The sequence below is a fragment of the Gracilinanus agilis genome, chromosome 4 (genome assembly GCF_016433145.1).
Source record: "Gracilinanus agilis isolate LMUSP501 chromosome 4, AgileGrace, whole genome shotgun sequence".
In the NCBI taxonomy this organism is placed as follows: domain Eukaryota; kingdom Metazoa; phylum Chordata; class Mammalia; order Didelphimorphia; family Didelphidae; genus Gracilinanus; species Gracilinanus agilis.
The window spans coordinates 175,786,413-175,810,007 of NC_058133.1; the positions used below are offsets into that span (position 1 = coordinate 175,786,413).

Here is a 23,595-nt window from a genome sequence, read left to right on the forward strand (position 1 = left end):
GGTTTTGGGATTTACATCAAAAAAGTGGTAAAAGGCCAGGGATCCACAAAAACAAAGGTGCAATTTAAAAATAAAACTCAGAATTGAGCTGAAAAATTGCTCAATACTTTTCCTGCCTTGGAAGGATTCAATGTCTCTTTGCTAAAAGTTGGTAATAATCAAATATTTTAGCTTAAAAAGGCTTCCTATAGAACATAAAATAATCATCAGTGAATAGGTCCAAGAATAGATCCTCTATTTAGTTCTCTCAAGAAAGCAAGATCTGATTTATGCAATAAAAAAAGAATATTTTCTACATTAATCCTGCAAGATCTCATTACAAAAGACAAATGGAAAACTAATAAACACACCAGTGAGGCCCCAGTAGAGGGATAAGTGCATTATTGGGAAGTATCTATATGAATGTCATTTTTATGTAAAATACCAGTAATTACTTGGGGATTAGAGACAAGCCATCCCAAGTACTTGGGTCTTGTAGTCTTACATAAAAAGGTATTCTATCCAAGATATCAAAAAATTACTTTTTATTAGAAAAACGTAGAGGCTATTTTTCATTCTATCATTTCAAATCTAAATGGAAAATTCTCTTTGGAATCTCACTGGGTTCTCCTAGGGAAATGGACATTTCTAGCAATTTACTTCAAGCTGGTGACTACTAAATTTGTTACACAGCTAATGGTCTTCACCTAAAAAGGATTCAGGTTATTTAATTTTTTTAAAATGATTCAAAGCTTTTAGAGAATGATTACACATTTTAAAGATATCAGAAGGACTAAATTAATAATAACCAGATCAACATGTGCCTTAGATAGCAGGGACATTGGGATTATAAAACAAAGAGTGAATTTTGGGAGTGAGATGTAAACAAGTATTTAAGAAGGTTCCTTCTATATTTTTTAGTTAGTTTGCTTAGTTTTTAAGAAGCCAAATTTTACCTTGCCTCCAGCTTGCCCTCTTACAGCAAAGCAAAATAGTGTTGACTCTTCAGCATTTCCTTCCATCTTAAATTGTGCAAAGCTAGCAGCATGTCCTTCAATGGGCTGAGACACTTTTCTGTCTACAGAATAAAGTTGCATGGCTCCCACCACACGATTTTGCTGCAAAGAAATCAGATAATCAAATTGATAATTTCCTGAGATCCATTTCTTTTATGTTATTGATCCATTTTAAAGCTAGCTATAATGTCTCATGCTAACAATTCAGGAATTAGAGCACAATATTTTCTCTGTAGATGGCAAACTAAGGACGTACAGTATTTCAAATAAGATTGATTTAAAGAAAGACGAAGTATAGAATTCTGGAATGTTACACCTAGAAGGGATACTAGAGAATTAATCCAACTCACTGTACAAATGAGAGAAAATCAAGGCTCAGAAATTAAATGTCTTACCAAAGTCACACGGAATCATGACTAATATCCAAGTTTCCAGAGTCCATCCAGTGCTCTTTATTACCTAACCTCTAATTTATAAGAGAATTCATAATTTAGGGTTTAAAAAAACCCAGGTGAATGAAAAAGTGTGCTTATATGTATGTGTGTGTACATATTTATATTTATATGCTCAACTATATTATAGGCTCTAGATCAGTGTCAGACTCAAATAGAAATGGATCCCTGTGGGCAGCATATTGACTTGGAAAAACAAAAACTAATATTACATAAGATGTTATCATATTCCCACTTATTTTATTAAATATTGTGGTCCATGTGAATTTGATGCTTCTGTCCTAGATAATTATCAGACTGAATCCTTTGCAATAGGTCATATTTGGTTGCTTCCCCAAGTAAGGGAAGAAAAAGGAATTTAATTAAACCAAGAGGTCTAGTACTGTAAGCAAATTCTTCCCATTTAACCAAGTTAACCACAGTTCCAGATAGGACTTTATATATGAAGGCTTATTTTGAAATTTACTTCTGAGTAATGAATATCTATTCCTCGTTAACCTACATAAAGCAGTAGTACCTGTGCAGATATGCCAGTAAGAAGTAACCACTTCTGCTTTGCATCTGTACGATAGTTGATAATCTGGCAACCAGCAAGACTAGAATGGCGATCAAACATCTTCACTGGTTGAGATTCTCCTTCCATACTCCAATGATAGACTGCATTGTCCGTAACAAGGGCAACAGTGTTCAAAGAGATCCATTTCCAAAAGGTGACATCATCAGTCATGGTGTGAGCCTTCATTTTACTTTTCATTTCAATGTTAAATATCTGAAGTGTTTTCCCAGCTTTAAAATAGAAAAAGGTAGATTTAACAACCTAGGTTCAGCATAAATGCTAGCTTTGTAATTTCTGCATCTTCACACCACCTCCAGCTGAAGAGGTACTATCACACTAACACTAGTTGTAGAATCATTAAATTCATCACAAAAATAATATTAAAGAGTTAATGGCTATAACACTACAGAAGAGATCTGGAGCAGTAAGTTATCTTTATCTAAGGTATTTATGCTTTAGCTTAGTATTGACAAAGTTAACTTTCCAAAGGCAATATAAGAGACAAAAATAAAGATCACCATCCTAGTTAATTCTAATAATCTTGATTATGTAGCCATCTAAGCCTTGAATTGAGACAACACTAACAAAGCACAACACTCTGACAAAAGGATGGAAAACAGGTTAATCTTATAACTGTGATTGGAAGCCAATTTTTTTCTACTGATAACTACTTAGTTCTAGGTATACTAAGCAGAACACGTATGTGTAAAGACACATGTGATCTTTGTAAGATAGGCATACTCCCTCTGAACAAACTTATGGAAGCTGCTTCTTGAAGAAAAGAGGATCCACTTAAACTCTGCCTTGTCACTCATATATCAAGAAAATGAATTCATGCTACATCTACTTGGTTTAAATTACAAAGGGAAAAGGAAAAAAGAAATGCAAGGAAAGGTAAAATATACTAAAGGGTTAGAAAAGGTCACAGTACATGGTTAATATACTGGAGGCAAGAATAAAGTTCAAGCTTCACCCCAATAAGACAGCTTACATTTAGTCCCAGAAGGAAGAAATGTGCCTTGAGTCTGAAATGTGCCCAGAGCTAGCTGCAGGTTTCAGAATAAGGGCTCATATTTAAAAGTATGGTTTGAGAGCCTTGATGGTCTCCCAAAAGCAAAGACAACTTAGTTTAGACATATATATTTGGGGGGAGGGGGTATAGTTATATGTATATATAATCAGAACAAAGTTCTTAGAAGTTAAGGATAAGAATCAGCAGCTAAGATATGAGACCACATTTCTGGGCCAGAAAATATTTGGCTCCTATAAGATGCTATTTTCCCAAGAGAAACAAGAAATAGTTTTGTACTTGCTGCCATCTAACCACATAGGGAAAAGCTTTCCCAAAAATATAAATATTATTTCCATCCTACACAATATGCAAAGCACACTAAAGGCAAAAACCAGACTTGGAAAAATTGTGATAGTTATAGTCCTGTTTATAAAAAGTAGCCTGAAGTTAATATAATTAGCTATGTAGGAAATAGTGCCTTGAAATGACATTACTTTCTCCCTCATACAGAACTTGAGATTTCATTCAAACAGTAGGGAAAAAAAAAATTAATAGAAGTGCCTATCAATTATGCTATAGTAATGAGTTCTGGAAACCTTCTCAACTCATTACATTTTCTTTTCATAGAACAGGACAATAACTAATACAATCTAAATAGAGAACTCACCATCTGCATACACATAAGAAAGCATTAAAAAATATAATAGTAACATTAAAGTTAGAGAAAGTATTCTAATAAAAGTATTTGAGTACCTTCAAAAGGCACTTGAACATAAGCTCTGAGGGTAGGGACAGTGACTCATCTAGACTCTGTATCTCCCCTAGAACCTGCAGAGAGTAGGTAACTTCAGAAAGGTCTTTTGAACTGAAGAAGAAACTAGGGAGTACGTAGCTAATTAGATTTAATCAGTAACACTAATTACAACCATAGGATGAAGAAATTCAACTTCCACATTGCCAAGTTGACTGTTGAATTAAATCATTACATGTATCAATTCTGTGAGCTTTGAAATATCTTCTGTATGAAATCCAGTTAAATGGCCTTAGTTTCTGAAGAAAGTTAAACATTGTGGCTCAAATGAAGGTATCAATGGCAATGTTCTGCTTTTTCATGATATTAAAACTGATGCTTGTATTTCAGTCTAATTATACAGACAGCTAATTCCACTATATTTTATTCTAAATCTTAAGGTCTTAAAACAAGACTCTCTTAACAGAACTAGACTGGGATCTCAAAAATCATCTAGTCCCATCTATACTTGAATAAGAACACAGTTGTATTGAACAGCAGCTAAAAATCATATTTCATGGAATCTTAGCAGTCCACAAACAGGTAAAATTTTAACATTAGGCTTAATCTTTGCCAATCTAGATCATTTTTGTCAAATTTAACAAATACACTACATTAAAACCTAAAGCCCAAATACTAAGCTTATATCTTCAAAGGTAAGAATTTTAAATATTAAAATTGGTTCATTATACCTTTTAATGCAATCACTTTGCTAGCTGGATTCATGATGGCGCTGTCAGCTGAAATTGGTCGACGAATGGGATTACTTGGATCATTCATATCAATGATTACCACCTGGGCTTGCTCTCCTACTTTTTCTCTAATGCAGATGAATTTGTCCGACTCCATAGTCAAAGTACTGAAGCCAATATTTGCTGGGTTGATACCCAGATTCTGGAGCTGAAAGAAAGACAGGTCCATTAACAGAGAACAATAGGGCAAAAAATAATGACATAGAAAATACCACTGTAACTATTAAGTAATCAGAAAAAGATATTTAACTGAATATTCTAAAATGTCAGGAGCCATAACAGTTTTTCAACATAGTTATTACCACTGCCACAGGCCAGGCTAGGTGGTATCATGGATAGAGTACCAAACCTGGAGTCAGGAAGACTCATATTCCTAAATTCAAATCTGACCTCAGACACTAGTTTGTGAACCTGGCAAACCAACCCTGCTGACATCAGTTTCCTCCCCTATAAAATAAACTGGAGAAGGAAATAGCAAACTACTTCAGTATCTCTGCCAAGACAACTCCAAATGGGGTCATGAAGAGTGGGATACAACTGAAATGACCAAACAACAACAATAACAAAATCCTGCTGCCCTGATTACACAAATCAAGGTAATTAGAAACAAAAGGTAGTAATGGTTTCTGCTTTACAAAATCTACATAACACTGAATCCAGTTCCACATATAAAATTAACACAGAATTTAAAATACCCAACTAGAAATCAGAAATAGTTAAGTCAATATACCAAAGTTAGCAGTTATGGTTTTACATTAAGCCCTGCTAAGTAATCTGTCTTAACTCCCAGCCCAGAACAATAAGGCCTTCCCTTCAGGATACATGGTATCTGTTTTGTAAGTTTCTATACATGCAGTTGTCCTCATTCCCCTCAGAATATAAGCTCCCTGAGAGAAGGTACTGTTATTTTAATATTGCATCTAGCACAGCACATGGAATAAAGTAGGTACTTATATATATTGCTTGCCATTAAGGAAGATACTTTGGAATATGTAGTCAACAATTTTTCTTTCCAAAAAATAAAGTATAATTTGCAGAAACTCCATATCCTCTGGCTCTCTTGCAATTTCAAACCTGTAACTGTTTATGGGCACAGAACACTATGTGCCTGAGACCCTGAAAAAAATTACCTGCTCTAATGAAGCTCACAATCTAGTTGTGGCAAGTACCTCACTTTTGTGTATTCTGGATATAGTACAAAACTCACATAAAAAAGTGAGGGGCAAAATATCATGTGTGATCTAACAATGTAAGGATTACAAGCAACTAACTGGATCAAGGAAAACTAAAACACTTGAGAAAGATCTTAAAAAATACAGAAAAAGCAGAGATGTGAGAAAGCAAAGAGCAAGGAAAATTCCATTAGTAGAAATCACTGAGTTTGGAGAATGCTAAAATAATTCCGTTTCTTTATAGCATGGTATACACGGAGATGCTGGAAAAGTAAGGTGTTTTGAGGTTGTCTAGTATCTTTGTATGTCTTGGTAAAGAATCTGAAATGATATTCACTAGGCACTCAAAATAAATGATCACGGGGCAGCTGGGTAGCTCAGCTGACTCAGAGCCAGGCCTAGAGACAGGAGGTCCTAAGTTCAAATCTGGCTTCAGATACTTCCCAGCTGTGTGATCCTGGGCAAGTCACTTAACCCCCATTGCCTAAACTTTATCACTCTTCTGCCTTAGAGCCAATACACAGTATTGATTGAAGGTGGAAGGTAAGGGACTTAAACAAACGAACAAATAAATGATCATTATGGGATTAAGAGATGTGTCACTAGCTTTGAAATGTAATTTAAAAAAAATTTGCATGAGAATATAGTGGCAGCTTGCTAATAACTCTGTGGATAGAGCAGTAGGCCTGTAGTCAGGAAGACTTGAGTCTAGCTTTGGACACTTGTAAGTGGTATAACCCTTGGTTAAAGTCACTTAACATCTGTTTGTCTTAATCCATTGGAGAGGGAAATGGCAAACCACTCCTGTATCTTTGCTGAAAAGACTCCATGGACAGTTTGGTCCACAGAATCGCAAAGAATTGGACTGAAAAATAAATAGCAACATTGGCTGGTTATGGAGAGCCACTTAAATGTAAGGCAGGTAGGTGGTGCAGTGGATAGAGTGTTGAGTCTGGAGGCAGGAAGCCCTGAGTTCAAAACTGGATTCAGATTCTAGCTATGTATCCTCTGTTTGCCTCACAACCTTTACTTGCCTCAGTTTCCTCAACTGTAAAATAGAGATATTAACACCTACTTCCTAAAGTAGTTGTGAGGATCAAATGAGATAACTTACAATGCTTATCAAAGCACTTGGCACATAATAAGCACTATATAAATTCTAGCTATTATGTTTAGGGTGAAAAGTTATGTTATAACTAAGTTATAAGATGATGCTATGTTGGGACACTTGAAGACTTCTACAGCATTTAATTATCACTCTAGCTAAATCCATTTCCTTTACATTATTTTGGTACTAGATTTCCAAGATTAGTCTTAATGCATGGGAAAAATTTCTTAACAATGAGAGTTATCCAAGCATGGAATGAACTGCTTTGAGAAGTAGTGGGCTCAGGGAGAAAGAGATATAATATAAATCAAATGACTGAAAAAAGGTGGAAATTTGTTATTAAAATATTTTTTAAAGAGTTTAGTGGACTCACTCTCCCTGTAAAGTCCTAAATTCAATAAGAAGTTCATTTTAGAGGGACTTGATGGGATAAGGATTGGACAAGATGGCCTCTAAGGTCCTTGCAACTCTGATTCCATAAATCAATTAGTCATGAAAACAGCCATATTTATACCTGTTCTGATCTTAAGACCAAAAAAGGAGGACATTATTTTAATTATACAATGTCCCACCCTAACCCTTTCATTTCTGAAGCCTGTATATTCCTATTAAAGGAATAGAAATAATGAAATATCCTAAGAAGGAAGCTCCAGGGTGCTTTCAATGAAGTAATAATCATGTGGCTCTAAACTATGAATATATTATAGAAGGAAGGAGGAAACAATCACCTAATATTTAACAACTATCTGGACCAGTGAAGAATACTGAAGCCAGAGCAACTTTTTTGAGGGGAGTTGGGGTAGTAGTAGATAACAAGATAATAACCTCAATTTAATAAAGTTGTAAAATATAAAAATGAACCCATACAAATTACCAAGCATTTCTCTATATTGTCAACAAAATACAATAGGAACAGACAGTAGGAGAAAGTTTATTTAAAATAACTACATATCATATAAAATACATGGGAGTCTACCTGTCAAGACACACTTAAGAATTATATAAATAGCAAACCAATTTTTATACAAGGCACTCTTTACACAAATAAATATCTAGATAATAGAAAAATACTAACTGTTCATGGGTAGGGTAAGCCAACATAATAAAAATGACAAATCTACCTAAAGTTATTTATTCAGTGTTATACCATCCAAATTATCAAAGAATTACTTCATAGAGCTAGGAAAAAAGAGTAACAAAATTCATTGGAGAAACAAAAGGCCAAGAATATCAAGCAAATCATTAAAAAAATTTTGGAAGGAGGAAGTCTGTTTCAGATTTAAAACATACTTCTGAGCTGTAATCATCAGAATAATTTGGTATTGGGTAAGAAAGAGAAATTTAACAAATTAGGTATATAATATGCAGAATCAAATTAATACAGTAGCCTAGTTTTTGATAAATCCAAAGATCCAAACTATTGAGGCAAGAACTTGCTATTTAACAAAATAGTTGGGAAAATAATCTGGCAGAAACTAGGTATGGACCATTATCTCATACTATAAAGATAATTGCATGATTTAGACAAAAGGGTGATATATCACAAGCAAATTTGTGGAACAGGGAAGAAATTATCTATTAATCTATGGATGAAGAAAGAATTCATGAGCAAACAAGGGATAGAAGGTTCACAGGAGGCAAAATGGATAAATTATATAAAATTAAAAACAATTTACACTAATAAAACTAATGCAGTTAAAATTAGAAGAAAAGCAGGAAACTAGGAAAAAATCTTTGCAGCAGATATGTATAAAAATATACATATGGAATAGAGTAGATATATATAAGAAAAGAGCTATACTCTAATTAATAAATGGGCAATGGACGTGAATAAGCAGTTTTCAAAGGAAGAAATCCAACAACCTCAACAATATGAAAAAATGCTCTAATTACTAATAACTAGAAAAATACAAATTTTAAAAAGTCAAAGTTAGAGCCTCTGTTTCTTCATCTATAAAATGAGGGTAATTATTACTTCACAGTGCTATCATGAGACTTCAATGAAACAACATAACGCAAAAAGTGATATAAATATTAGCCATTATCACTTTACTTTATGTCCTATTTCCATTTAGCACTAGATTTAGTTGGATTATATTTCTCCTATGCTTTAGGAATGAGTGTCAGCACCTACCAGCATAGCTACATTCACTTCCTAATTCAATAGGTAGGAAAAACTATCCCTACCTATCTCAAAGAATGCTTAAGCAAGAACAACATCTGAAAAGTGAACTTTTCTTCTGTCATTAAGAAATCACATAACAGGGGGCAACTGGGTAGCTCAGTGGATTGAGAGTCAGGCCTAGAGATGGGAGGTCCTAGGTTCAAATCCGGCCTCTGACACTTCCCAGCTGTGTGACACTGGGCAAGTCACTTGACCCTCCCATTGCCCACCCTTACCACTCTTCCACCTAGGAGCCAATACATAGAAGTTAAGGGTTTAAAAAAAAAAAAAAAGAAAAAGAAATCACATAACAGGAGCAGCTAGGTAGCTCAGTGCATTGAGTCAGGCCTAAAAGAAAGGAAGACCTTGGTTCAAATCTGGCCTCAAACACTTCCTAGCAGTGTGACCCTGGACAAGTCACTTAACCCTCACTGCCTATCTCCTATTGCTCTTCTGCCTTGCAGTATTGTTTCTAAGATGGAAGATAAGACTTTAAAAAACAAAATTCATGTAATACTCCTAAGCCCTACTTCAATAAGGCAAGGTGTACACTTTACCCTTCATTGAATGTCCACGTCAAATATTTGCCTGAACTATGAAAGTCAAGTTTCACAATTTTTTATGCTAAGCTAGAAAAAAACAGTTGAGTGAATGTAATTTTATTCTGCCTTAAGGTAAGCCAGGTAGAATTTTCAACCCATAAACTATATAGCCTCTTTTCTCCTATTATACTCCCCCCCCAAAAAATAAAGGAAAGTCAACTCCTGAATTTTTATTCTGCTATTTAACAAGAAATCCAATAAGTTACAATGGGAATAAGAACACCATATAGCTATTTGACCAAATGAGGTTTAATGATAACCTGTTTCACATATTTCTCTGCCATCCTCATATATACCAACCTCTTCTCCCCCTCAACTTAAAATCAAGACAGTTTCTTCAACTTGTAGTCTTAAAGACTAGAAGCACTGAAAGGTTAAGTGATTTGCCCAAGGTCACATAGCCAATATGAATCAAAATTGGAACTTGAACCCACGTCTTCCTAAATTAAATTCTCTATTTACTGAGGAATATTGCCTCTGTAGTTAGCAGCAGCAGTAGTTGTAATAGTTATTGGGGGGGGGGAGCAACGTGAGAATTATATATAAAGAATGTGCCTTTGATTTCGATTTTCTAAAAGGCAGTCTAAAGAATAACACCAGCAACTGAATATTGCTACATTCATGTAAACTTTGACCACTGCTACTTGTGTAAGCAAATAGAAACCACACCTCTCAGTAGGTGGCCATCATACAACTGGAAGATCACCACTCCTTAAATAGGTGTGGTGTCCATACAAATCATAGTTCATTCATTCGAGATCCTGTGGAATTTTTTTTTTAGTCTGACTATAAAACCAAAACCTAGTTCATAAATGTATAAATGAACAAGACAGAGTACTATCAAGTTCTAAAATGCAGTTTAAACTTCTAGTCTTAAATTTTGTGCTAATTATGTGCTATTGCCCTTTGGCAATCTGACTCTTCCCAGAATGTTTTAAAATGTATAAAACAAAATACATAGGATTACCAAGGAAACAAATTATATTGCAATTTTGTTGTTATTTAGTCATGCCAGACCCTTCATGACCACATTTGGATTTTCTTTCCCATCCCCCCTTTTCTTTTAACCCTTACCTTCCATCTTAGAATCAATACTGGGTATTGGTTCTAAGGCAGAAGAGTGGTAAGGGCTAGGCAATGGGGGTTAAGTGACTCGCCCAGAATCATACAGTTAGGAAGTGTCTGAGGCCATATTTGAACCCAGGACCTCCCATCTCTGGGCCTGGCTCTCAATCCACTGAGCCACCTAGCTGTCCCCCCCCATTTGGGTTTTCTTGACACAGACATTGGAATGGTTTTGCCATTTCCTTCTCCAAATCATTTTACACATTACAAAACTAAGGCAAAAAGGTTAAGTGCCTTGACCTGGGTCACATAACAAGTAAATGTCTAAGGGCAGATTTGAAATCAGGAGAAATGGGTCTTCCTGACTCCAGGCGCAGTACTCTTATTCACTGTACTACTTGGCTACCCCTGAAATAGTTATAAAAAAAAATTCCCCCCCATTAGTTGTCATATTTCATTCATGTTTCATCCAGCAGTAACTGGAATACAATATTTATCAAATGCTTGCTGATAAAAATAAATATTGCTTCAACACCCCTATATTTAAGGAATTTTTGCTTAGAAAATTTACCTTTAAACAATTATCAATGAAACAAGCCCCAAGCCAAAGAAGCAATTGTGACAGAAATGAAAGAAATCTTTGATTTCTGTGAAACAGATTTGCATAACTAAGTATCCTATCCTATTCATGTGACATTAATGAACAAGCAAGCACTCAACTTGGAAAAAGGAAGACCTTAGTCGGGTATGTTCAAGCTTTGTGATCCAGAGCAATCCTTAACCTTCTTAGGTCTCATCTACAAAATAAGGAGGCTGGACTCAATGACTTCAAAGGTACCTATTTTCCAGCCCTCAATTTGTGATTGAATGTTTCTTTCTAGTACAATTGACCTTGTGATATTTCACTATGTGCAGATAGAAAATGTTATGCCAAGTGGTCACACACTATCTAATTACCCACAGTCCCAAAAGGAACTTTCACAAAGAATGGAACTGTTCAGTGACAAACTATAATGAACACACCCAGAAATCATAAAACACACGAAGGGTAAGCAAACAACACAAGCTCTCAGCTAGACACTTCAACAGAAGGCAAGCTTTCCGAGGTCAAGGATTTTTTTGTCCTTATATCCCCATGTCTAGCATAGCTCTTGCACAATGTAAGCCTTTAACATGATTCATTAAATTGCTTAAAAAGCAGAAATAGTAAACTATTATTTGAGGATTTGGTATATTTCTACTCTTAGGAGGTATCTTAGAGATGCCAGATAATGTTTCCTGCAGAAAGAGCTTATAGATGAACTTCAGGAAAATTAAGTTCTAGCTCTTTATCCAGAAATTTGACTTTAGACTTCAGTGCCTAGTTGATTCATGTGTAAAATAATACTCCCACTTCTTCCACTGAATTCACAAGTACATAGAAGATAATATGGGCTTATGTATGATAATTCTTTGAGAAACTTACATTTGCAATGAATCTCCAAGAGTACAGATCACAACTCTGCCAGACCTTCTCATCCTGTGTGATTCTTGCCCAAGTCCTTCCATAAATTCTCTGCAAAAGATCTACCCAACATGCTGAAGCCTTAACACTGTGGGTAGCAGTACAGTAGCACACTATCTATCCATCTGTTACCTTTTAATTCTCACTACACATTAAGTTTCTTTTCCCAAATACAAATTTCCTAGATATTTTTATACTACCTCGCATACAAGTCATTATTAGCAATATGCTGTGTAGTCTTATGCCCACTATGCATGTCTTTTTTGGGTCATTGCAATTTTGATATTTCCAAAATTGTGGTCTTCTATGATATATAGACATGTAGAATCACTGAATGATCACTGCTATTAAACAGATGGCCACACGTCAGAGAACAACTTGGAATTATTGTAAGCACTATACAAATTCCCAAATATAATTTAGCTCTTTTTTTCCTATTCAATTTTAAACCCCACTCATTTTACCTGTCCAAGACACATATACTGAATCAACTGAATAAGCTGCCCATTCGAATACATAATATTGGCATTCATGTATCTGTTTTACACCTCACTTAATAGAGATAAATTGCCTCTCTATATCAAGTCATCTTGTATATTTGTACTCAATTCAGAAACTCTATTTGTATATAAACTTATTCCCTAATCTATACCACCATTGGTTTTCTAAAACTACTTCAAACAAAATAATCAGCTTCCTTAGCTCAGTGGGGAGCCTAAACAGGAAAAGTGTTAGGATTTGAAGGCAGAGGGCTTGGATTCAAATCTTACCTGTTAACAGTCAGTGTGACCCTTAAGTGAGATTTAGTCTCTCTGGGCCTGATACAGACAACACTATATTCACAGTGCACATATAATAATTCCAAACTATTTCCAGGAACTGTATATAAAACAATAGATAAGAAAAAAAATGTTTGTGGCTTCCTTGCAATATCCCAGAAACAAAGTATAAAGAGACCAAGTATCTTAAGAGCAAAGTTCCTAATAGGAAGGTGTCCGGGGAGGGGGGGGTGAGGAGGTGAACGGTTGAGGGGGGACAGACATACGGGGGTGGCGCCTGCTATGGCCATATTTATATTATTAATCAACTATTTCTCAGTTTTAGCATGATAGAGAAGCATAAGGAAGACATGTTCAATTAGTCAATGCTGAAATGTATGCCTCAGCTTAGTTCAGTTTCTGACAAGTCAGCTATCCTAAGCACTGACTGCTCCATCTCTGAATCATAGATAAAAAACTGGAAGGAACCTTAGAGGATATCTAGTTCAAGTGCCTCCTTTTACAACTGAGAAAACTGAGTCCTGGAAAGATAAAGTGCTTTCATGAAAGTCACGTTCCCTGTTAATTCTATCAAGACTACTCTCACTCTCCTCCTAAAAAGAAGCATTTCACCATGCCCAACATTCCTAGCATGTTATAAGCAAGACAGTTGTTACCATATAGCAGAGACGCTCATGGCCTAACAGAACCACATCAATATCTTCTAGCAGACCCGCCTCCCCCTTAAGCTCTAAATAACCATGTCACTCCCTTGGTTCAAGAAACTTCAATGATTCCCTATTATTTCTAGAATAAAATGCCAACTCCTATGTTTGGTATTTTAAAAACTTTGTCATCAGGCTTCAACCTACCTTTCCAGGTCAATTATATTACTCCCCCTTACATACCTTCTACATTCCACCTAAGCTAGCCTACATTCCCCAGGATATGGATGTCTGTTCTCTGTATCTCTGACACAGTTTTTCACATGTCTGAAAATTTCTCCCTTCTCACTTTTGCCTCTTGAAGTCCCCAGCACCCCTTTTAGGCTCTACTAAACTGTGTCAACTTCTATGAAGAGCTTTTCCCGATTTCCTTGCTTATTAAGGAGTTCAGACCCTCAACTTCCCCACACATACAACTAATTACTTTGTATGTATTTTGTATTTATTTACCTGTAGATATTTCCTGTCAACAGGATGTAAACTTTTTCAGGGAAGAACTCCTCCCAGCACAGTAGGAATTTAAGAAAAGCTTGTTGAACTGAAGGCTATTAATGAAGACACATATCTTTCTAGCTGAAAGCTCAACTACAGCAGTTATATAATAATTATACTAAAAATACAAACAGTATCAAGTTTACATAGTCTTTACATCAATATTTTATTATCTGCTGAGTTCAGCTGTTTAAAAATGTTTATTTAGAGATGTGGGTGTGAATTTCACTTGGTTTTATGACAAGTGATAACAGGTTAGTAATCTCTATGTACTTAAATTTGTTATCTTCATTTCCCAAATTTTCTGAAATACCACCCTTGTGGAAGAAAGATTGTAAATTTTAAATAGTTACTAGTTTTTGATTTCCTGTCAGTGTAATGCAGCCAAAATAATACTAATCATATTTCCTATTGCTTAATCATATTTCTAATGCTTCCCAAATTCAATCATGCCAATTAAGTTTTTAGCTCCAATATTTTTTTAAATGGCTCTGAAGATGTTTGACATAAGAAGTTTACAGGCAAAACAAAATTTACTGGAAAACTTTCCACTACAAAGCTAAAAATTGGAAAAAAAAAAAAAAGGTAGTCAAACAGAAGAAAAGCTTTAGCAGCAGCTTTTGCTCTAGATTATGTTCAAGACAGTCTTTTAAAAAATTCTTCCTTCCCAATATTTTCTAATTTCAGTAAGTCAACACTGCTTCTAAATTAAGCAAACAAAAGATATTAATATAACCAGACCTATCTATTTCATATGTGAGTTTCAAATTAAATAAGAACGGCGAAGAAAATGCTAAATGGTATCTCAAGTACCTGTAAATACAGATTCTTTGAATCTCTACTTGTTAAAATTTGTTTGTTAAATTCTAAATCCAGGACATTTTCTTGTATATCTCCATCCTAAATCATAAACTCAGTTTTCCCTACCTAAGTTTAGCCTTTTTTAAAATAGAAAAGCAACTCCAAAATTTGTTCTCTAGTTTGCCTAATGTTTGCTAGGGGAAAAAAAAAAAAAAAAACAGAGTTCTAAAAGGAATCTTCTAGCCCTCGATCTGAAAGACACAGGCCATCCTAACAAAGTTACTAGCTCAACTAAATGACAGTCATCTCCAAATTTATCACACATCTCCAATATGTATACTTTTACTTGCAAATTATTTATATATATTACCACATACAAACATAAATATATCTATTACCACAAACAAACCATCAAACAAAACGTTTTTTAAAAAGTGAGATAAAGATGAAGTAATATATGATAAGAAAATTTAATAGAGAGCTACTGAAGTTTATCAAGTGGGAAAGTGACATGACATTTTCCCACATTTTAGGAAAAGCACTTTGACAACTGTGGAGGGTAGGCTGGAGAGACTAGAGACAGGAAAACCAATTAAAAAGCTTTTGCAATAATCCAAGTCAGCAGGGTGGGTAGTGCTCATCTAAGCTGAAAGAAGGGGAGAGATGTAAAATGTTATGGAGGTATAAACAACTAAATTTGACAAGTGGGTAACAGAGTGAGGAAGAAAGGAGTGGACAAACACCAAAACTGTGAACCTAGTAAACAAAAGGTCTTCACAGTAATTGGGAAGTTAGGAAAAGGTGTAGGTAAATAATGAGATCTGAAAGGAACATTATATAAACTATCCATTCCTAGTCATCCTGTGTAATTTATTCTGTCCTACTCTAAATAAAAATCACAAAGCCTACCTTCCAAATGCCATTTCCCATGGCCACAAAGTGATCTTCAGGACAGGACATATGGATTTTTCTGCTCCTACAATGGGTGCTAGGTAATGCTTAGGTGTTAATTGTCCTTAAAGGCTAATTATGGCTCAGCAGGAGGAAGACTGGGAGTTTTATCCAGGACAAAGAGTACTGGAATAAAGACAAGTCCCACAATATTCCTGATACTTTGTGATCTCTACTTTAAAGACTTTTGGTCTACTGAGAAACACCTGGGGAGTGGGAGGGGGTCAGGACTGACAGGCAGTACCTCAACTCTTAATTAACCATTGTGAAAAGTATCTATAAACTGATGGGTCACAGAATCCACTCTTATGCAAAGAAAACATCTTACTGCAACATTCAAGGATGAAAGTAATATATGAACAGTTTTAGTTATGACTAACATCCATCATGAAGTTAGTTTAAGATTATCCCTTTAAGTGGGGTTATGGAAGGATACCACATATGCTAAGTTCTGATAAATGAATATTTTCTAGTCTTGTGTCTTACAAAATTTAAAAAGTTTCTTCCTACAACTCAGGTAGGCATTTCCTGGCATTCAATCTCAGATTTATGTATCTACAAATGGCATAGTTAAGATTGTAGTGCTAACTAAGCAGAATGGCTCAGGGTAATGATTTCTACTAGAGGCACTTAAGTCGTGTATGATCATATCTGAAAAGTAAAGTCATCAGAAAACAGCTTTACTGTAATTGTACCAGTTCCTGGAAAGCAATTTCTAAAACTTTAAAATATCCATAGAAATACTAGGGAAGAACTCAAATGACTCATTGCTTTAGCTTAAATACTGTACCCATCTTGCATTTGTGACAGTTACTAAGAAATGAACTGATGGTTTCACAAATTAATGCTAGGCTTTACATTTTTTAATATCCTTCCTCTTTGTTCTGCCTGGATAGTTCAAATATAAAGGAAATGTTGGCTTAGCTCAAATGAACTATGTATAACTATTTCGAAATTACACACAATGCCATTTCCGCTATTGTAAGTTTTCTGCAAAGAAAAAAAAAGTAATTTTGATTCTTGATAAAGACATGAAAATAGCTCTAAATACAGCAGAACTCAAATGGTCAGAGGTAAGGATTTTTGTTGTTTTTTGGGGGGTTTTTTTGATCCAGAAATGAATTCATCGGTATGAGAAACTGACCAGTAGAAATTACTTTGACATATGCAGATCTGCCATTTAAGTTATAGGCTTACAAGAGTTTTCTAGGTACTGATAGGTTAAATGATTTTCACATAGCCATTATGTGTCAGGGACAAGATGAATTATGACTTAAGAGGTCAATTCTAATACACCATACTACCTTTTCTTCAACATTTAATGTTTGGAATTCTTTACATTTTAATTCAGGGTTTTAAGACATGGTAACCTAATGGAATATCAAAATGCAGGTAACTGTGTCTGAAGTAATTATTCTATATAGTTAATTTCGCACAGTTCCATTTCATAACCTTGCAACATTCTCCAACAGGAAACTGACTATAACTTCCAGTGAAAATGTGCTGACAATAGTCAACCCACTGAGTTCTTCCTGGAAGTCAGCAGATTCTGTCATATGAAACTACAGTTGCTGAGTTCTTCCAAAGGAAGGGAAGAAAAGTGCTGAGAAAGCAGCATTCCTTAAATTCAGGGGATAACAGGATATCAACCATTGTTCTCAGCAGAAAGGGTTTCAAAGGTTTATCTTTATGAAACCTTTAATTCCTTGACTTAACAATGTTAGGTAAGGGGCATACTGTTCAGCTGAATTTTGATATGAGAGCAGCATTCAACTAAACTTGTTCCCATTCTATATTCTTTCTTTTGAAGCAGTTCATCTTACAAAGGAAACTGGAAAGGCATGAACCATTCAACAGAACTAAAAATGCAAATTCACAAGCATAGCACCTTATCAAATATTCTGCTGCTTTTACTCTTGTCCAGAGAAACTGAATATCTTTAAGGAATATACTCATGTACAATTAGAGGTCAAAGATTTTTTTGAGAAATAATTGTTTTTGTCTATTATTCTAAGAAACCTAGATGCTTCTTTCCAAGTATTGTCAGATTTTTCAAAAGCCACTAAGAAAAAAAATACTATATTTTTGCCTACTTTGTCAACAATAACCAGTGAAAAGAATTCCTACAATATGACTGAAATTCACCCAAAATCTGGGAGAGAAAAGGAGAACTATTAAAGTGATGTGGCACGATTAAGAAACATGATGAGATGTCATAAAAGCTTCAGATGTTAACAAATGACTGAAAATTTGCTTTCTCTAAGAAATCCTCCTTCTCCACCATCACACTACTCCTCCCTTTCCAAACTGGCTGTTGAAACATTCAAGTACCTGTTAAAGAGCCTGATAAATAGAAAGGAAAGCTTAATTTCTAAGCAATTATCATAACAGGTAATAAAATTAGGTACCTGCCTAACTATAAAGAGCAGAAAAGTAATTTTGCCAAGCCTATAAGAAATTTCATATTTGCATAAAAATCACATCATCAAGCCTAATTATTTGAGTCTATTAAAGCCTCCATATAAAGCCACTTGGTTGGTAGTAATTTATTAATACCAATTATTTATTAAGTACCAAACAAGTGTAAGGCTCTCTGGGAGGTTCTAACAAATGAAACCATCTTTGTTCTCTAGTATACTATAGTAATAGAGGGAAAACGTTTCCAAAAACCCAAAATAATCAGAGGAGATCAAGCCACTACCCCACTAGAGAATCAGGGTAGTCTTCACAGAGTAAGTAGTACCTGAGATGCCTAAAGATCAGATAACTACTCTAATGTCCTTCTTGTATAAACAATCTTTTTAAGAACCAAAGTAGAGCTCTACTGAGGATTGTAAGACCTTCAGAGCTCTAAATAATCTAAGGAAAATGTATTAAGTGCCATTCTAAATTAATTTTAAAGTCAAGTTCTTAAATTTAAAAGTCCCATAACAATAGTATTTCTATGGCTCGATTCTTTAACTTGGATTTTTTTTTTTAAAGTGAAGCCAAGGAGAAATACAGCTTGGCAAACCACTGATACGAATTTGCAGAGGAAAGCAAAATCAATTCAACAGTGTTTACATGCAAAAAAATAATCAAATTTCAGACTACACAATTTTAACTTTTGGTTAGATCTTTGTATGCACCATGAGATTTTCCTTATAGGTTTAGTATAAATAATTTTAAGTAGATTTCTTGACTAGTACCTATGTCTTCCTATTTGGCATCTAAAATAATTCTTATCGGATGTTAAAACAACTTAAAATCAAGGTAATGTTAACATATTCATTTTCTATTCAGACAAAAATGTCATGATAAGAAGTCAGTTATTTTCAAGTAATTTACTGTTTCTATACTCCTATAAAACATTTTAAAAGAAACAGCATGGCACAGTGAATAGAGGGCTGGGCTAGCCTTTGATTCAGGAAGGCCTGGGTTACCTGCCTCTGACACTGTGTAACCCAGAGCAAGTCACAACCACAGAACAGTTGATGAGTTTCATCAGGAGAATGTTTCCTCACCAAGTTATCTCCCTATCCACAGGTCTGGACCAAAGGGAAAAAAAAAAGAGAGGGGAGGGGGAGGGAGAGAGGAGAGATATATGTTTAAAGTTGTAAGACCAAAATCTTTGAGAATATGTTTGAAGAATTTAGCAGGAAAGTGTAGTCATTACATATTCTTAACCAAAAGAGGATATTCTTCTATTGCAGGGCAACGTATGGCTCTCAAGCCATATCTGGCTTCACCTCCAGACCCCAGGATGCACCCCAGGGGGCCCTTCAGCCCCCACCCCATATTCCAGCCACTTCCGCCTCCATCCATTTCCTTCGCCTCCATCCATTTCCTTCGCAGGCGTTTATGGCTCTCACGGCCAAAAAGGGTTGCCCACCGTTGTTCTAATGAGAAATAGGACTGTCTTCAACTAGTGGTGACACAGACAGAGAGGTATGAGGGAGACAAAGACACCTAGTCACCTCTAAAGTCCTATGCCTTAAAACTTCATCATGTAGATATGACCTTGTAGACTTAAAGGCTATTGCCAGCAAGAGACAAACTCTAGGGGCAGCTGGGTAGCTCAGTGGATTGAGAGCCAGACCTAGAGACGGGAGGTCCTAGGTTCAAATCTGGCCTCAGACATTTCTCAGCTGTGTGATCCTGGGCAAGTCACTTAACCCCCATTGCCTAGCCCTTACCACTCTTCTGCCTTGGAGCCAATACACAGTATTGACTCCAAGATGAAAGGTAAGGACTTTAAGCAAACAAATATTTAAAAAAGAGAGAGAGAGAGAGAGAGAGAGAGAGAGAGAGAAATTCTGAAAGAGCCTGATAAGATGGAAATGTTCATAGTGTTGAGGGAAAAGTGGAGGAAAAACGCCCAAGATTTGGAGCAAGAGCATCTGGGTTTAGATCTGGCTCTTCATATTTACTATTAACCATGACCTCAGTGGACCTCAATTTCCTCATTTTTAAAAAGGAGAGTAAAGGAGAATTTACTGAGTGCCTACTATGTGCCAAACACTGTGCTTATAAATACTATCTCATTTGTTCCTCACAACCATTCTGAAAGGTAGATGCTACAGTACCTTGCCCAGGGTCACACAGTGCATTTGCACTCAGGCCTCTTTGCCTATCCCCAGCACTTCCAGAATGTCTCTGGTTGTTCAAGTCAAGGATCTTTGAATTATTTGAGTCTGGCCCATTTGTATTTTTCAAACATTCATTCAAGGATGTTCAAGGTACATGCATTAATGACCTATCCTCTTGCAAGGTGCTATGTTTGAGTGTTTAGTGCTTTTTGTTATTAAAACAGCATAAATCCTTTAGTATACTAAATTAAAATGGAGGTTAAGTAGTTTCAATTATTTTTACTTCTGTCATATATTTCCAAAATGTCACACCAAAATAATACTTTGTATTTCATGATACCTTAGCAGGCTCTTTCTGGGAATACATAAAGACAGTAAGTAGCTAAAGGGGATTAGACTAAGTGAGGTTGGGGTTTGCTGGTAGCTTTTTTTGTTTATGGATGTAAGTAGGTAGGATGTGAAGCTAAAGTTAAGGGAAAAGGAAGATGTAAAAAGGTCCAGAGTATTTATTCAAAAGACAAAATTACATGGAAATGTTAGGATACAGGTTATAAGGCTCTGAAATAATTCCAAATACTACTAATCATTTTCTTTCTCTCCAAAAAGGAACTTTTCATATGCTTCACAAGTCTTACATAAACTAAAAATCTCTCACCACAGGCCCCCAAGACCTAACAATTGTAGAGAAAGAACTCCAAAACAGCCATCATGCCTCACAGCTAGTATTGGCACACTGCTAACATTAGCAAAGGGTGGGGTAGGGAGGAAATGGGTAGGGAGAGAGGACAATCGAGTTCCTAGTACACAAAAAAGGCCTTAATAATTAAACATTTTTTTTTCATTTTCAAACTACTTAACAAATAATAATTCTCTTTATAAATGGCATAACAAACCATAGAGCTAGACATTCAAAAGACTCAGCATTCTAATTTTATCAAGATTATAACCTTGTAGCTCCTACTATGTCAGCTAAAAGCAATGAGAACTCAGTAGCTAGAAAACTAATAAGTTTGATTTATATCTCTAAATACAATCAGCCCTTCACTACAATATATGTATGCTGATTGAATAAAAAGGAATTATTTCCCTCAAGGTTTTGGGGGTTTTTTATATCCAAATTTTAAACTCAGAATTCTGAGATAGAAAAGCTGCAAGGACTAGGCAATAGGGGTTAAGTGACTGATCACACACAAAGCCAGAAAGTGTCTTGAGGGTAGATTTGAACCCAGGTCCTCCCAACTTCAGGCCTAGCACTTTATCTGCTGGGCTACCTAACTGCTCCCCCAACCCCCCTTCCTTCAAGTTTAAAAATCTCATTTCTTTAAAAATAAATTTTTCAAGGAATAATTTCCTTCCAAAAAAAGAAAAAAAAAACCTTAAAAACTGCTTTCCCCTAAAAACTTAAAAGATCTTATTTACCTGATTATTTAGAACAAAGAAGTATTTTTCTGTCCTGGTTTTCCATATAGGTTTGTAATTAATCTGTCACACTGGGTGAACCTGGCCTGGTATAGGGGGTGGAGGAGAGAAGTTTGCTTTGGGGGTCAGGATCTGATTGAATGATATGCCTCTATTCATACTCTTCCCTCATCAAGGAAAGAAAGAAAACCAAATAATCATCTCAATGACTGCAATGACCTGCCGCATTCCTGCCAAATAAAGTAATTCTTAATTTTTTTTTTTGTTCTAAAGAACAGGAAATACCAACTGTGCATATCTATGTATATTAGATCTCATCCCTATGCTAATGGAATCTATCTTGCTCATGAAGTTCTCTTGGTCACTGTGGTCAACGGATCTTTTTTAGGTTAACTTGTTAAATTCAGGTCATATACACTCAAGATATATTAGGTTAATAGAAAATGAGAGATAAAATTTGAAATTTCATATCACAAAGTCAGGTAGGTTCTCTGGTATGAAAGACAGGATTTGCATCACAGGCTAATAAACATTGTAATTAAAGCTTTGAGGATATTAACAATGGGCTCTTGGCCAAGAATGGAGGGAGCATCAAGAATTAATTTACTGTTTTAGTAACTGTAAGGAGTTAAGTATCTAAATATTAGCTTCAGCTAAATTTATATTGAGGGACAGTGCCCTTATTTCATACAAAGGACTACATATGAATATTAAGCTATGAATTCACTGTTCTATGAGAAAACAAAACAACACCTTTCAGAAGGGCATTTGTAAAATACTAATAAAACAAAGTTTTTCTGTCTATTTAGAATCATTATGTGGGTTTCATAGATTCTTTTGGAAACTATCATTTTATTTTAAAAAAGCAGGGGGCAGCTGGGTAGCTCAGTGGATTGAGAGCCAGGCCTAGAGATGAGAGGTCCTAGGTTCAAATCCAGCCTCAGACACTTCCCAGCTGTGTGACCCTGGGCAAGTCACTTGACCCCCATTGCCTACCCTACCACTCTTCCACCTATAAGTCAATACACAGAAGTTAAGGGTTTAAAATTTTAAAAAAAATTATTAAAAAAGCAAACAAACTGGAAATTGACTAGGTTAGCTTTTCTCTCAATAATGCATATTATGAACACAAATACAAGTAGACAAGATTGTCAGTTATATCACTTGTAAGAGAGTCTATTTTCCTTCTGTATTGGTAATGTTTCCATCACCTTTTCTATAAAGGATTTATAAGGATTTCAATGTGGAATAGCCTGACCTTGCACCTCTCTACCAGCATCTCTGTTCAAATATAGACCAACTTGGAGCCCTATTATCTTCACCCAACAGGCTGTTGGGAGTTCCTGACATTTGTCCAAAGCACAGCCCTGAGTAACTGCCATTCAAAATAATTTATTATATCAAAGTTGTCATTATTATTTTTTTAAAACCCTTACCCTCTGACTTTGAATCTTAACTATCCGTTCCAAGGCAGAAGATCAGTAAAGTCTAGCCAATTGGGGTTCAGTGACTTGCCCAGAGTCACATAGCTAGGAAGGGTCTGAGACCAAATTTGAATGTAGGACCTCCCATCATAACTCTCTTTTGGGGCATAGAGTGGCCTCGATGCCCCAAAAGTTGTCATTATTAACTTAAGTGGCACTGCATATTATTTTATATGCAAGGCAAAGGTAATGTCTTCAGTTTCCACAGATAGCCCAGAGAGATCC

General features: G+C 35.5%; 1 protein-coding gene across 1 annotated transcript in view; it reads right to left on the reverse strand.

Annotated features, from left to right (window-relative positions):
* CLTC (clathrin heavy chain) overlaps nucleotides 1–23,595 on the reverse strand; it is a 77,163-nt gene that overhangs the window by 46,807 nt on the left and 6,761 nt on the right. Inside the window, exons 2-4 of the mRNA XM_044676045.1 lie at nucleotides 4,498–4,705; nucleotides 1,965–2,233; nucleotides 936–1,097 (exon numbers count right to left, since the gene is read on the reverse strand). Coding sequence (XP_044531980.1) covers nucleotides 936–1,097; nucleotides 1,965–2,233; nucleotides 4,498–4,705 — 639 coding nt within the window. The remainder of the gene's footprint in view (nucleotides 1–935; nucleotides 1,098–1,964; nucleotides 2,234–4,497; nucleotides 4,706–23,595) is intronic.